General features: G+C 36.7%; 1 protein-coding gene across 1 annotated transcript in view; it reads right to left on the minus strand.

Moving 5' to 3' along the window:
* Nucleotides 1-305: 305 nt before the first annotated feature.
* The window catches only part of TTC39C (tetratricopeptide repeat domain 39C), a 36,898-nt gene continuing 22,906 nt past the window's right edge, over nt 306-14,297 (minus strand). Inside the window, exons 7-14 of the mRNA XM_050317348.1 lie at nt 12,702-12,795; nt 11,774-11,881; nt 11,133-11,242; nt 10,328-10,451; nt 7,289-7,386; nt 6,272-6,376; nt 3,877-3,915; nt 306-3,328 (exon numbers count right to left, since the gene is read on the minus strand). Of these exons, the coding sequence (XP_050173305.1) occupies nt 3,239-3,328; nt 3,877-3,915; nt 6,272-6,376; nt 7,289-7,386; nt 10,328-10,451; nt 11,133-11,242; nt 11,774-11,881; nt 12,702-12,795 (768 nt within the window). The 3' untranslated portion in view covers nt 306-3,238. The remainder of the gene's footprint in view (nt 3,329-3,876; nt 3,916-6,271; nt 6,377-7,288; nt 7,387-10,327; nt 10,452-11,132; nt 11,243-11,773; nt 11,882-12,701; nt 12,796-14,297) is intronic.

The raw sequence follows: 14,297 nt of genomic DNA on the forward strand, positions 1-14,297 counted from the left end.
TTATTTCCTAATGTTAGGTTTAACATTACCTGTTTTGGGATTGCATAACTTCTTGTGAAAGGGCTTCCTTCCGCTGTTAGTATTTCGTCATGATGGCTGGGAAGGGAATCTGAGAGCTGCTTTCACCCCACTGCGAGGTTTGACTGGCACCCTCTTCTGACACCACCACGTACAGCCCCCTACACCAACCTAACACTTGCTCCTGTTCAAACTTCAAGCAGGCACAGAGCAATCTTTAAACATGAGTACAATCAATTGTTGGAAAGACAATCACGTTGTTTGTTGTAAATTGAAAAGCAATTCAATACAGCATTTGGGGAATTTTATTGAGGAATAAAGCATAACTAGAATATGAAACAAGCATTCAAAGTCAGAGAGAGGAGAAATTAAAGTGCTTGCTTTAGAGTAAATTAGAAACATTTTTCAAAGGTGTAGGAATACAACAAATACAATTGTATGTGGTTCTTTAATGAAGAACAAGTGAATTTGATGTCTTAAAAATGTCTCTTAAACCTTTTTCACTCTACGGTTGTGCTTAACATGACATGTATCTCACTTTTGAAACCAGAAGACTGTAATTATACTGGAAGAACAAAGACTAGAGGTAATTGCTGACTAGAAAACTTAGTTACAGAGTCACTTGACATCCCAGAAGTTTTCCCAATACTTGGTATCATCTTGTTCAGGAGGCCACCAATTAAAAGACAAACTCAAGGAGCAAAGGAACAAAACTCATGTCCACATTTCTTTTAATTTTACTCAGAAATATAAAAGTGCAAGTTCTGTAAATTAACAACATTTACAGTACATCACAATAAATATGCCACCTTGTGACGTCTAAAAATTCTAGTTATTTATTTGAAAGGAGTCATATTGAGATAAAAACTGCATCAACATCAACAGAAAATAACCTGTCCCAGTAAAGATGGCCTTAACATATTAACTAGCAAGATGCATATTCCATTATTGCTATTAGACCATGCCTCCGAGTTCCAAAGTATAAAAACCTGACAGTTAACACAAAATACCGTTGAGATTTTTCTCATCACAGGCACAATCTAACATAAAAAATAATTTTGCAATTTACAATGTAGGAGATTCTCCTACGAGGAGAGGGAAAAAATAATTCATACAGAAACATACAGTTGTGATGATTTGCTAAGCCCACAGAAAAGCTGCAATTTGCACAGAGTTATTAAACTGTTACATGAACATATAGTGTCTTTCCCACTCCTGGCCTGGTGAGAACAGGCCTTTTAGTAAATTTACTACAATTTGCCAGCTACCTCCAAGTATGCAGACCTTAAATATCCCAACACAAATCGCATGCAGGTGCTTTGTGTCCTGAACAGCCTAGGCTCATATCATATTTAAGAAGTGTAAAGGAATTTTGCCAGTAACTGTACTGTTTCCAGCTATTTACCCAGAATAGATTCTGTCTCTGATTGCAAAACATTAAAAATCAGATAGGACAAAATAAGATTTCAAGTACCTTAAAGCCCATTTTTAAAATAATTTTTTGAACTCTAAGCAGTCACTATGTATATACACAATATATCGTTTTCTAGTCAGTACTTGTTTGGATTGATCAAATAAAATTGAATGCTCGTTTATGCCTCATTACTGTCAAAATGGAATAAAAAAACTCCGGTGCACTATCTGTAGCACACCTAGATTATAGAAAAATAAAACTGCTTTTTTTTAAGAGTCCCTCCTCTCCCTCAGGAACCGCAACAGAAGTGTTTACCTGCTCTAGGAATGCCTTTCATAGCAGATCTGTGTATTTCTAGAGAGAAAAAAGTGTCTCAACCATTTCATTTGGCTTACCAAATAGGACATTACTTCCTCCTCCGTATCAGTCTTGCTTTAGATGTAACCTCAAAAGCAAATCAATGAAGATTAGGCGTGGGCAAGGTCTAAAACTTTGGCAACGTGCTCTCCAAAAGGTAAGAAATAAAAAAAGAGTTTAAGCTACAGAACTGTTTAAGGCAACCTGACCAAAGTAAAGATAAGGCTTTTAGATAACTCTTTCCAAGGATATCTAGTTTTCTCAGCTTTGCAAAGTAGCATAATTCATCTAACTTTCTGGTCAGATTTCCATTCATAAGCTTCTTTTAAAAAATATTTACCTTCCTAGAATATGGTATTAACTGAATATAAAACGAAAGGATATGCTACGTATTACAGGCAACATAAAAAAAGCTACAGATAAGCACACAGGTGGCCAAGTATTAAAAATTATATGGTCATGACAAAAGTTTTAAGCTCTCTGAGGTATATCTTAACCCCACAGGTTTGAAATACCATATCGAGACTCAGGATATCGTAGTATTGGTGTAACTACCAAAGCAAATTTTTGAGTTTGTGGTTTGGTTTCTTTTTTTTTCCTTTTTTTTTTTTTTTTTAATACCTGTAAAGGTCACCGCTACAAAGACTGAGCAGCTTGAATGAAAAATACGTAAAATTACTGTATCTGGCCTGTGTATTTTAACATTACATTCAGAAAATTAAGAGTGGAAATAAGAACTGCTCATGTTGTAACTGCATGTCCAAGTATTTGGCTGGAATGTACCAGAAGCAGAGATCATAAACATTGACATAAATTCATATCACAAATCTGAGCTGGGTTGGGAAGGATGAGACAAAAAATGGAAGGGAATGAGAGGTTTAAAATTCACACATGAGTAATCATGAGGTAACTAACATAAGCCACTAAAATTTAGTAAGATCTGCTTTTTGTGGATGAACAGTTTTCCTCCTCCTGTGTATTGGCAAATGCTTAAAGCACAAGAAGTATTCTGACCATTTCCAACTTCAAAATTTACACCAATTACTTTTATTGTATTACTCTAATCAAACCAGAAGTGCTCCCCTTGGCATATTTAGATCTAGATCTGTTTTAAAAGGTAAAAATCACACTTGCCAATAGTGTTAAAGTAAATTATGTGTGCTTATTTAGGCTCACCCACAGTTATGAGCAGTTTGTGTTCAGCTTGGTTTAAATAAAATAAAAAACAATGAGTTAAAAACACAAGGTCACTTAACCTTCTTCCTGGTTGATTTACCTTTAGTGAAAATTGCAATGTTTTAATAAGCCATACCAACTCTGACCATACTGGGAAAGTGTCTCTGGCACAAGTGGTTTTCAGAAGAAGAGCTGGTCTTCCCAACAGCTCTTTCTTCTGCTTCATCTTAAAGTGCAGAAACTGTGGGAAAGGATAACAAGACTTGCTGTTTGTCACTGTGGAACTACTTCCCTTAGAGAGGCTAAGGCTGCATGTATGCGGACGTGCAATCTGTTCTCAAAGTCATAGCCAGAAAATTCCTCCTGGGGGGAAAAAAGTAAGAAAAAAAACACCAAACATATAACTGTTAGCCTCCTTCACTTCAGGACATGAAGACAATTTTGCTACTAGTGCTTAAGAAGTCATGTTACAAAAGAGTCTGAAAGAAAAGAGGTGAACTGGAGATTGAATGTTGCAATATCCCACATTACCCAAAGCAAAAGAATTATTACAGATATTCAAAAAGCTCTAGCCCAAGGCAGGAACCAGTTGGAACTGACAAGGAGTGGAGAGCTGTCATTTTCAAAATTTCTGTGGCAAAATCTTAGTTGAAAAAAGTAAGGTTCTAACAGTCCAGGAGAGGTCACTAATGTGGGCTCTGTGCTATGATGGACCTAGAAATACATACCTATGTAACATACATAAATGTAGATCATATACATTAATTCATATCTACATGATAGTGTTGTAGGTTATAGGTGAGGGACACCACCATTTAACATCCATCCCGCCTGCCCCAAAACCGCAAAAACAGAACCTCCCAAATGCCCTCATCTCAAACAGCTAAATTTGAAAGTGCCTTGGTTTTTACCTTGGCTTGGAGCAGTAAGGTTTTGCCTCTTGGCACAGTCTACAAAAAGACAAACACTGCATTAGAAACACATAAAAAATATTACAGAAAATATCTTAAATAAATGACATCGTGAGTCTGGAGTAGCACCTCTATCTCGAAAAAAGGTTCTGAGCAGACAAAAACCTCTCAAATTATGAAATCAGAAATATTAATGAGGCACCCAAGACAGTATTACATATTTCTAGTGTATAGAAAAGGAAAAATTACAGCTTTAAATGCAAGTTGCGGCCGATCATGCTACAAAAACGTACAAGGGAACAAACAAGGCTACAAATAATTGACTAATTGATCATTACAATAGGTTTTGTTTCTTAATTAAAGTGTAGGCCATTTATTTACAAAACAAGTTACTCGATACTAAGCATTAAGAGTTGTTCCAAAATTCTCAATTTCAAACTCTTATGGAAAAAAAAAATATTTGCAGATTAATATTTACTGCTGAGAAGCTGCTGTTTTAATTCTTATCATACAAGACATTTTTACTTTAAGCCTTACAAATAAATAAGATGCAGAAAAATGAAGTTCCCTTATTCAAATGTACCTAAATATGACTATATCTAGTTATATTGGTTACATTACACTCAGTGTCTAAGACAACTACAAAAAAAATCTGTAAATTTCAAGATTTTAATATGGTTACATCAAGAAGAAGTTGATTAGAATTCAATTTAAAATAACAAAGATGATCCAGATGACATGGTAAATCAAACATGTAATTATGCTTAACAAAAACTTCAAAGAGAAGTAAATGTAATACCAGCATGGGTTTTATACTAAAATGCATATTGATATCTCTGTTGCTCAAGTCTGTAATATGCACTGCCTCTCGTGTAAATGTGGTTTATAAAATCCTATTCCTTTCTTAGCCATTACAGAGCTCTACCAGGACACCTCAGTTAGTAAATGAAATTTTCTATAAACAGCATCCACTCACCTCTAATTCTAGCTCTTGCTTTTCCCTTACCTCACCCCACTCTATTCAAGTTCAGCATCATTCATCTCCTCATTGAGTGCCACAAGAGGGAGTTTTCTGCATGTCCTTCATCCACTAAGCACTACCACAGGTGCCCTGCAGAGCTACAAGCCAAGCTTGTGCAGCCGTCAAAGACCCAACAGGAGGCACGTTTGGTTACTGTGTGCACATACAACAAGTAAAGCAGGAGGAAGGAAGGACCGCTCTAATATTCTCCAAATAAGAACATAACTTCATTACCCAACACACCTTTTCTTTAGAGTAAACCTGACATTATCAAATTTAAACATGAACATAGAAAAAAAGGCAGCAAGAATAATACAGGACTCAGACCTCCCCTTCCAGGCTTCAAGGCCCAGCTCTAAGTCTTAGGGCAGTAGAGTTTTCAAAAGCATTTTCTAATTCCGTCCTTTGTCATGACAATCATCTTTATTGAAAGATTTTCCTTTCCTTCCTGTTTCAAGGGAAAGGTTCAGCTCAGAATGATTAAACCTGACAAGATCAAAACCAACTGAAAACAGAATCTTAAGAATATGAGAAACTATCAACACAACTACTTCTTAAGAATATGAGATATTATCAGCCCAACTACTTCATACACTACATACAGTGAAGGGGCGTTCAAGTCACTACCCTGTAACCACTTCCTCTAACTTTCAATCTGATTAAGGACGTACTACATAAGGTGGCATGAACTCCAAGTAGTGCTGTTACACGTTTGAGGAGGGAAAATAGCACACATGCACAAGTGGTGCACAAGCTGCTCTACTTGTAGGTGCAAAGACCTGAACAATCAAATGTATCATCAGCCAAGTCATTTGGACAGTCTGAAAACCAGGTGGATTATTTTCCTCTTCATCCTGAACAACAAAACCCTCACCACTCTGGGTGAAAGTCAAAATGTCCATACAACGATCTTTAATGGAATTTAAATGACTGAAAACACTTGCTATTTTAGGAAGGCATCAAATGCTATTTGGAGAAGATAACTACAAGCAAACTTTGAGCTTGAATGGCATCCAACAGGGTATTAAATAGGTAAGAAAAGGACTCTAAGCATCCAACATACTAAATACCATCTGCAGACAAGAAATCCCCGCCTACCCAAGTCATTCTGGCCAGGCTTTTTTTGCCACCAGCAGCAGGAACACTCTCTATATTGAAAAATAAGACATTGTTACCTTAAATGCATTCCATTTCTTGGACTGAAAAAACCCAAAACCTAAACACAAAACGGTAATTTTCTTTACAGTAGGTATAAAACAAATTTTTAAAACTTCACATACATTATCACCTATAAATTTTGTTTCATTCTTTATATAGTGGTATGCTGACTCCTTATGCTCATTTTAAGAGTTTAAAAACAGGTTAAGCTATTACCTCTGGATTGTCTAACAGAATACAGCCAAGTTCATAGCAAGCATATGGCTGGACGTACAAGTTGCTTTGACGGCAGAGTTCATCTTTTGCAGCTCGCTGAAAGTACTGTAAAAGTGAAAGGGAAAAAAGAAACAAAAAACTGCAGTAATTCATTAAAACTGACTGTTTGATACTTCAAAACAATGCAGAAGCACCATTCAACTTTAAGCATTAGAAATTAGCCAAAGCTAAACTGAGAATACATAAAAAATTTACAACAGTAGAGATGCCTATGATGTTTTTACCAACACTACTGTGTCAAGGCAAAATAACTTGTTTAGATTTTAGCAAAGTAAATATATTGAGTGCTTCAAGAGTTTTCCAAGTTCATATTGAAAAAATATTAGATCTAACAAGGAACTTTAACATCAGTGATGAAGTACACAGATTATTTAAGATATGCTTGAGAGAAATGAGAAGGGGGTATTCAAAGTCAGCATCTTACTGCTTATGTGAATTGCATTCCATTTTGGGGAGGAAAAAGGAAAGTTGTGCCTACAGAGCAAAATCTGAAGCAGTGGCGAATTTTTTCTTAGGTATGTGTGCTAAATATCAAACCTCTCAGTGTCCAGTAGTCCTGGAGAAGAAGTAGCAAACGTGTGCTTTCAAAAGGTCAACCTCCAAGGTACTTTTTTTTAAAAAAAGATTAATTTTCATTGTTGGACAAAGTAAATCTAGCACAGCAAGAACTTTGTTATAACTTTTACATTCCTAGCTTTCCCTTAACTCTTTCTACTACAAGCCACAGTGGCTGCCATGGTCATTCAGCACAGTGAACTACTTTTACAACACCAAATATAATGACAACATGCTAAACCAAAAGATTTTAGAAGAACCTGTTAGAATTCACAGACCAGAATGATCACCAGCACTGAAAACTAATGACTTGCTTAACACTCTTACTCAACAGTATTTACTGTTTAACAGATTAACTTGTAAAACAGGATGAAAGATGTAAATTACTGTTTAACAACTTACCTGAATAGCATCTTCAGAATTTCCTAAACATTTGTGTATGGCACCAAGAAGCAAATTCCTCAAACCAACAGCCGATGAATCATCAACATCCTGACAAGCTTAATGAAAAGGTTCCAGTAAACAAACCAGATGGATTGAAATCTTTCCTTAGACAAGAACTGTGCTCTATGGTGTCTTTTAGTCCAGTGTTTAAATTTAACCAGAAAAAGGAGATGCTAGTAACATTAATATAAAGCAAAGTAATTTGTCTTCTTTAAATACAACCCATTTTGTATGAACCTCATCAAGAAATCTTGTGAGTCATGAGAGCAATTCTAAAGCAATTAATGAGCTGAAGTCAAAGGCAGTTGGTGTGTTGTTCTCACAAGAAGACTGTTTCTCTACCAGTCTTTGAAATATCCACTAAAAAGTAAAGTTAAGAAAAAATCACCTCCTTCTGGTGTTACAGGAAACTGGTTTGTCCCACATATTGAAAAAAAACCCACAAAAACATGGTCCCAAATTATGAGGAGCACAGAGCAAACAGTTCAGACAAACCTGATTTGTTCTGAACTAAAGCCAAGTGACAGACGCACAAAAATCTGTACTGGACTTAAAAACCCAGACTAGGGTACTTTGGCATCACAATTCTCAATGTTGACAAGAGGATAAGGCTTATTTGCCAGACCTTAGCTGGTCAACAATCCAGGGACAGACTGTGCCTCAGCTCAGTAGTGCTCTGTTTCCAGGAAAACCTGTATCACAATGCATGAACAATTTCTAGATGAATCAGGCTCCATTTTGATCAAGTTTATTAGAGCCAGCTCTGTTAAACCAGGACTAGTTCCATGAGAACCCATTCGCACTTGTTGGCACCATCACCTCCAGGAAGGCAAGGGTACAGGGAGGCCTGCAGGGCTTTTCATCACTTAACTGCTGTCTCTGGAGCAGTACAGCTCCTGAAACATTTTGCCTCATCACATAAACCCTGCCAGATCTTAACCAGCTCTGCATTCACAGTTAATCCACAACCCAAAGAAGCCACCAATGGATAACTAAGAGTTGGCTGCATGAAGTATTTGAGCTGACAACTGTCACTTTTCATTGCAAGGCTTGAGTTACTTGGTGTTTTACTTACAGGGATAAGGTGGATACAAATTAATTCCTTTAAGTAAAGTTCTAGCCCTGAGGAAAAGCCTCGAAATCCACCACAGCAAATTACAATCCAGAGACAAATACATTAAAAAAATCCCTTATCATGCATGTTCTTGAGATACACATAAGGTGTATCAAAAACAGTCTCATTGTACAATACATCTTCAGCCAGGGATGGCTGATGCAGATCTGTCAAACTTAGAAGCAGCTTATCTCTGAAGTTTCATCTATACTGCTATTTCACATTGAAAGGTGAACCACTGACTAGAAGCTTATACAAGGGGGATCTACACTGCTTCTGGGTGTGCGGGAGAGAACATATACCCTTTATATCCTCTAAAGATGACTGTTCTGAAGGTGAATGACAGCCAAAAATAATCCTCTAATTTATTTTGACGTGAGTAAATCTGCTTTTAAAGCCTACCATTACCTTTGTGACTAGAGAACTGAATATAACCCACTGCCATCATTCAATTTAAATGGACAAATTAAATTAAAACCAGAACAAAACACCACTACTAGTCCTTCTAGCTCAACATGACAAGTGCAAAACAACCAAAACAACCCTATAGGAGACAATTTTTATTTTCTAAATGAGCAAGGAATCATCTAGAAATAATAATAATTAAAAAAATAAATTAAAAAAGAGAGGATTTTAGAATGATTTGGGTTGGAAAGGACCTTAAAGATCTTGTAGATCCAACTCCCTTGGCCTGTGCAGGGACACCTTTCACTAGACCAGGTTGCTCAAAGCCTCATCCAGATTGCTCAGTCTCATCCACCCTGGCCTTGAATGCTCCCAGGGATGGGACATCCATAGCTTCTCTTAGCAACCTGTGTCAATGTCTCACCACCCTCACAATAATTTCTTCCTAATACCTAATCTAAATCTGTCCTCTTTCAGTTTAAAGCCATTCCCTCTTCTTCTATCAGTACATGCCCTTCTAAAAAGTGCCTTTCCTGCTCTCTTGCTGGACCCCTTTAAGTACTGAAAGGTGCTCTGAAGTCTGCCTGAAGCCTTCTCTGCTCCAGGCTAAACAACTCCAACTCTCTCAGCCTGTCCTCATAGGAGAGGTGTTTCAGCCCTCTGATCATCTGTGTCTTCCTAATCTTGGATCCGCTTCAACAAGTCCATGTCTTTCCTGTGCTGAGGATCCCAGAGATGGATGCAGTGCTCCAAGTGGGATCTCACAAGGTCTCACAAGAGCAGAGTAGAGGGGCAGAATCAGCTCCCTCGATCTGCTGCCCACGCTGCTTGTGATGCAGCCCAGGATGCAGTCGGCCTTCTGGGCTGGGAGCTCACGTTGCCAGCTCATGCTGAGCTTCTCTTCAACCAATTTGAAACTGTTTGCAGAATGCAAACAAGAGTGACTACTGGATGGAGGGAGAAGTACAGTAAAACCTCACGATAAACACTGCTACCATAAGCTTCATGTGACAGATATCTGAAGACATCTGGAGGCTAAGAAAGAGGCAACCATTCACCACTACCAAGGTCCCAGCAGCCAAGATAAACAGAACGCCTATCATGTCATAGATGACCTCACAAGCAACCTACTTCCTCTTAGAAGAAAACTGACATGGAAAAACAAATCGGTAGATTTATTTTGTTATTTTGTAGCTACGCTTAAATTAGTTATATTTTGCTTAGTGACTTGGAACAGTACCTATCATGCTATTGTTTAATTTTAAACAATGATTAACAACTATATGCAGCAGGCAATGAAGCATTAAGTTGAATCATAATAGGTCATTATTCTATGGTTACTCAAACTGTATTTTGCTGCGACACATGCACACAAGTTTAAATTTTCATGCTACTACGATCAGCTACCCCATACAACACAATAAAATTGACACCCCATTTTAAAAAGTAAATAAATAAATCAAGGTCCCATATTATACCTTGACTCATGTGCTGTAAGTTCGAGAGGGAGCAGTTTGGAAGGGCTTTCCATAAGTATAATACTTCAATGGATGCCAGGACACAGAGCTCTTTGGTCGGCATTTGTTTTCTAAATCTATCTGCCTGCAAAGTGGGGAGAAAGAGGGAAGAGAGATCCTTCATTTTTCCTTTTATGGGGACATAATATTCACAAACAATATGTCACAAACAGTAATTTTAACTGCTTCATAAAGTCACACAACAATTCTATAAAGGTAAGTCGATGGTAACTTAGCTTAAACACTTTTAGACTAAAAAGCAAAAATCTGTCAACTAATTTAAGAGCTTACTTATTAATCAAAATTAAAACTTCCTTATATGCAGCCTGACCAGTTTTACTGTACTTCACAGTACCAAGTGCCCAATGATTAGATGCTGAAACAGTAACATCTGCAAGGTATCCGAAGGGAGCTATTTCCTAGACAACTCCTACTTTTCAAAAAGAACTAAGGCTTTCACAAACAAGACAAGATAAAAAGGAGTAAGAAAGGCAAAGCTAGAAGGAAAATTACCAAAACAACTACAGTACCATGTATTTTTATCTTTAATAACGACTTTAGTTGTAAAGTGAATAGCTAATTCATATTTCCTTTACTAGATCCTTCAAACACATTTGACACCATTCTTTTTCCATCCTATTCCTTCCCACTAATTCTACAGAAGCAACACAAAAGAAAACAGACACATCCTTCAAAAAGAAAATACTGTTGAAGAATTGAACTGTTATTACTGCACCAAAACAAGTCAGCCTATGCTAAAACTAACCTTTTTCACCGAAAATTGTTCAATTTGATTGTTTTTTCTTTTGAAAAGCTTCTGAACTTCCTTGAACACATTCTGAGCACCATTGACATCACCAGTGGCTCCTTGACACACTGTAAGAATACAGAAACATGTTAACACTACTGGTATATAAAACAGGAAAAATTAAGATTAGATGTCACATTGTCACAGAAAAGAAACAAGACACAATCACTTCCAGAAGTGTCTAGACCGCAGATTTGACAAACATGATAATCCCAACTTCCTCAGGTACCCTCTCTGATCATTAACAAGTCAGTACTACTTTTCTATAACCATTAATGGATACACCACCAAGCCTCTAAAAGATTTATTTATTAGATATTTGCAATACAACTGTTACGTGTCACACTACACTGACAATCCTAATTGCATCTACATCGAGAGGGAGAGGGTGTACACAGGGGCATGTACATGTGTGAGCAGGCAAGTGTTCATTATATAAACTAAGAAAATTATCCAAGTCAAGTCTGGCATAAAGCTGCATAAGCAGCAGGCAGTGTGGAAGGCACTGCACACACCAGCAAGTTTCCCAAAGCAAAACAGTGCCAAAACCTTATCACATCACTGATTTATCACCTACCCAACACACTGAACGTACTCACCTGCTGTTAAATAAGCATAGTAGCACTGGGACCACCTGGATTCATTTTTAAGCCTTTCGAAGGATTCAAACGCATCTTTGAAGTTCATCTCTATCATGCTGCACCAACCTAGAAGCAAAACTGATTTAAGTTCAGGGAAAGTACAGCAATTCAAATTTGGTGTCAACATTATTGAAACACACAGTTTATTAGGAGAGCTAGAGCTACTTTAACAATTACAACAGTAACTGGAAAATTAAAAACAATGTAAATTAACTACATATATTTAAAACCTGGTTTAAATTTACTGGGAAATTCTGAATTCTAAGATTCTGTACAAAAAAATGAATCCACTTCAGAGTAACAACAAATCTATACAGACAGCAAAATCTTTTTTTAAATTTAGATACAATATTTTGTAGGATACTAAAATTTGAAAAGCTACTACTTGTTCCTTCAGTATTTCCCACTGTCACAAATTCCCATTTACAGCTTGAAGCAATATATCTTCTCCACTCTAAAGAGCTGTATGCAAGATCATATAGCATATACTGCTATTGATAGAAGTAAATGAACATAAAATACAGATCCTGCAGATCTGTGAAGCTTCACTACACTCATTACTTTTTGGCAGAGAAATGATGCTTCCATGGACAAATTAGATGAATTAATTTCTAATTTTAAATAACATTCAGTAGGTGAACAGTGTGCCCTTGATTCTACAGTCTACTCTCTGATTTTGCATCACCTTGTGTTTGTAGAAAAATTCATTATGAAAAATACTTGCCCAAACAAGAAGATAGGTTTATTACCATAATCCATCCAAGACAAAGGCCAGTAATCTAAAACCTTTTTAAAAATCGTAATAAAAAGAATCCAGTTTGCTTATTGAAGTTGCCAATCCAAACTTGAAAGTCAGCTATTTATGGCGTACGCATATCCAACATACCTATTTCATATAAGCAGACATGCTGAATCTCCCTTTGGTCTGTTGCAAGTTCCAAAGCAGTATGAAATGATGTCAAGGCACTATTGATTTGACACTAACAAAAGTGAAAGAAGAAAAAAAAAATCAGACTGGCATTTAAAATTTGTTGGATAATTTGATTTTGATAAAGAAATCAGATTTCTGTTAACAAGAAATTAAACATAGTAGAAGAGTTTAACAGTGTAGCAACAGCCAGTTCAGATCATCTCTCAACCTTACAAGTAAGTGATTGTATTCCTTCTATTTGCTATTAAACCAGAAATTCACTGGTTTTGTGCAGTAAGCTTTAGGGTAGTCTCATTTTTACTCTTCTTAGTCATTCCACCTTTAGAAGTCATATTTTTAGCATCTGCCCATGAAGTTTAGCTTTCTGCACAGTAAGGGCACCATTAGTGGCTGATTTTATTTATTTTGAACTTTTCACCTTTTCCCATATCCCACAGCAACCACTTTAAGCAACAGTTAATAGAGAATTCATAAATGCTGCATGACACATTAGAAGATAAAAAGGCACATGAGAGAAAAAAGAATATTTTGATAAAATCATTAGTTAGCAACAGCTTAGCAAAAAGAGGCTGACATTCTTCTAAGAACTAGAATGATAGTTCTTTTGATTACCTTAATTTCTAGTTTTCCCAGACTAGGGTAGGACTTGTCCATACCAGTCATTATGGGGAGGGAATGCAAATCAATATTTAATTAGTTTTACACATACACACTATATATTCCAATATGTCCTGTACCCGCTTTAATAGCGTTCCTATATTTATTCTCACATACAATTAGAACAATTTACACGACAGAAGAATTTTTAAGCCACTCTCTGCTGACTAAGCAAGTAAGTGAAAGAAACCCTTGAAAGTGCAAACCCCATCATCTATGCGAGCACAACAGAATTCAAACATTCCTACAAAAATCTGCAGAGTTGTATCTTAAGTCCATGCACACACAGAGCTCTGAAGTGATTTTTTAGGTTTTTTCCTTTGTCTCATCAGGGAAAACTGGTTTAGTTGCTAAGGAACAATTTAACTGTAAATAATACATATTGCATCAACACAGCACAACAGCCAGCAAAGGGATCCACAGCTGCACCAACATAAACACTGTACACTTAGAAAATACAGTGGTGATGAAGCTAAGATGCTTGTTGGCAAGGCAGAAGCATATACTACACAGAAAGACAGGCGAATTATATTTGCCCTCAAAATTACCAGGAACCCTGAGTCATGTACACCCTGTCTACTTTTGTAGCAGCACATTCTCTCCACCACACATTATCCCAACACGCCTTCCTAGAAAATAACTGTTGTGAGCCCACTCTTACAGAAGAAAATAATGTCAGTTTAGAACTTTATCTTTGTGCTAGGAAGTTCAAAAGCTCAGTAAATCTACGTTTTGAATGCTTCTGAGGAAAATGGAAAAAAAAAAGAAAACCTAAATATTTAGCCCTCTTTGAAGACACTTTGCCTTCTAAAACCCTAAACATTTCAAAACAGAAATCACTTATTTGTAGGACATGTTATCCCACACAGTGTGAACTGGCAATTAAATCATTGT

Source organism: Myiozetetes cayanensis, unplaced genomic scaffold (assembly GCF_022539395.1).
Source record: "Myiozetetes cayanensis isolate MyiCay16 unplaced genomic scaffold, myiCay2020 scf1, whole genome shotgun sequence".
Classification (NCBI taxonomy): domain Eukaryota; kingdom Metazoa; phylum Chordata; class Aves; order Passeriformes; family Tyrannidae; genus Myiozetetes; species Myiozetetes cayanensis.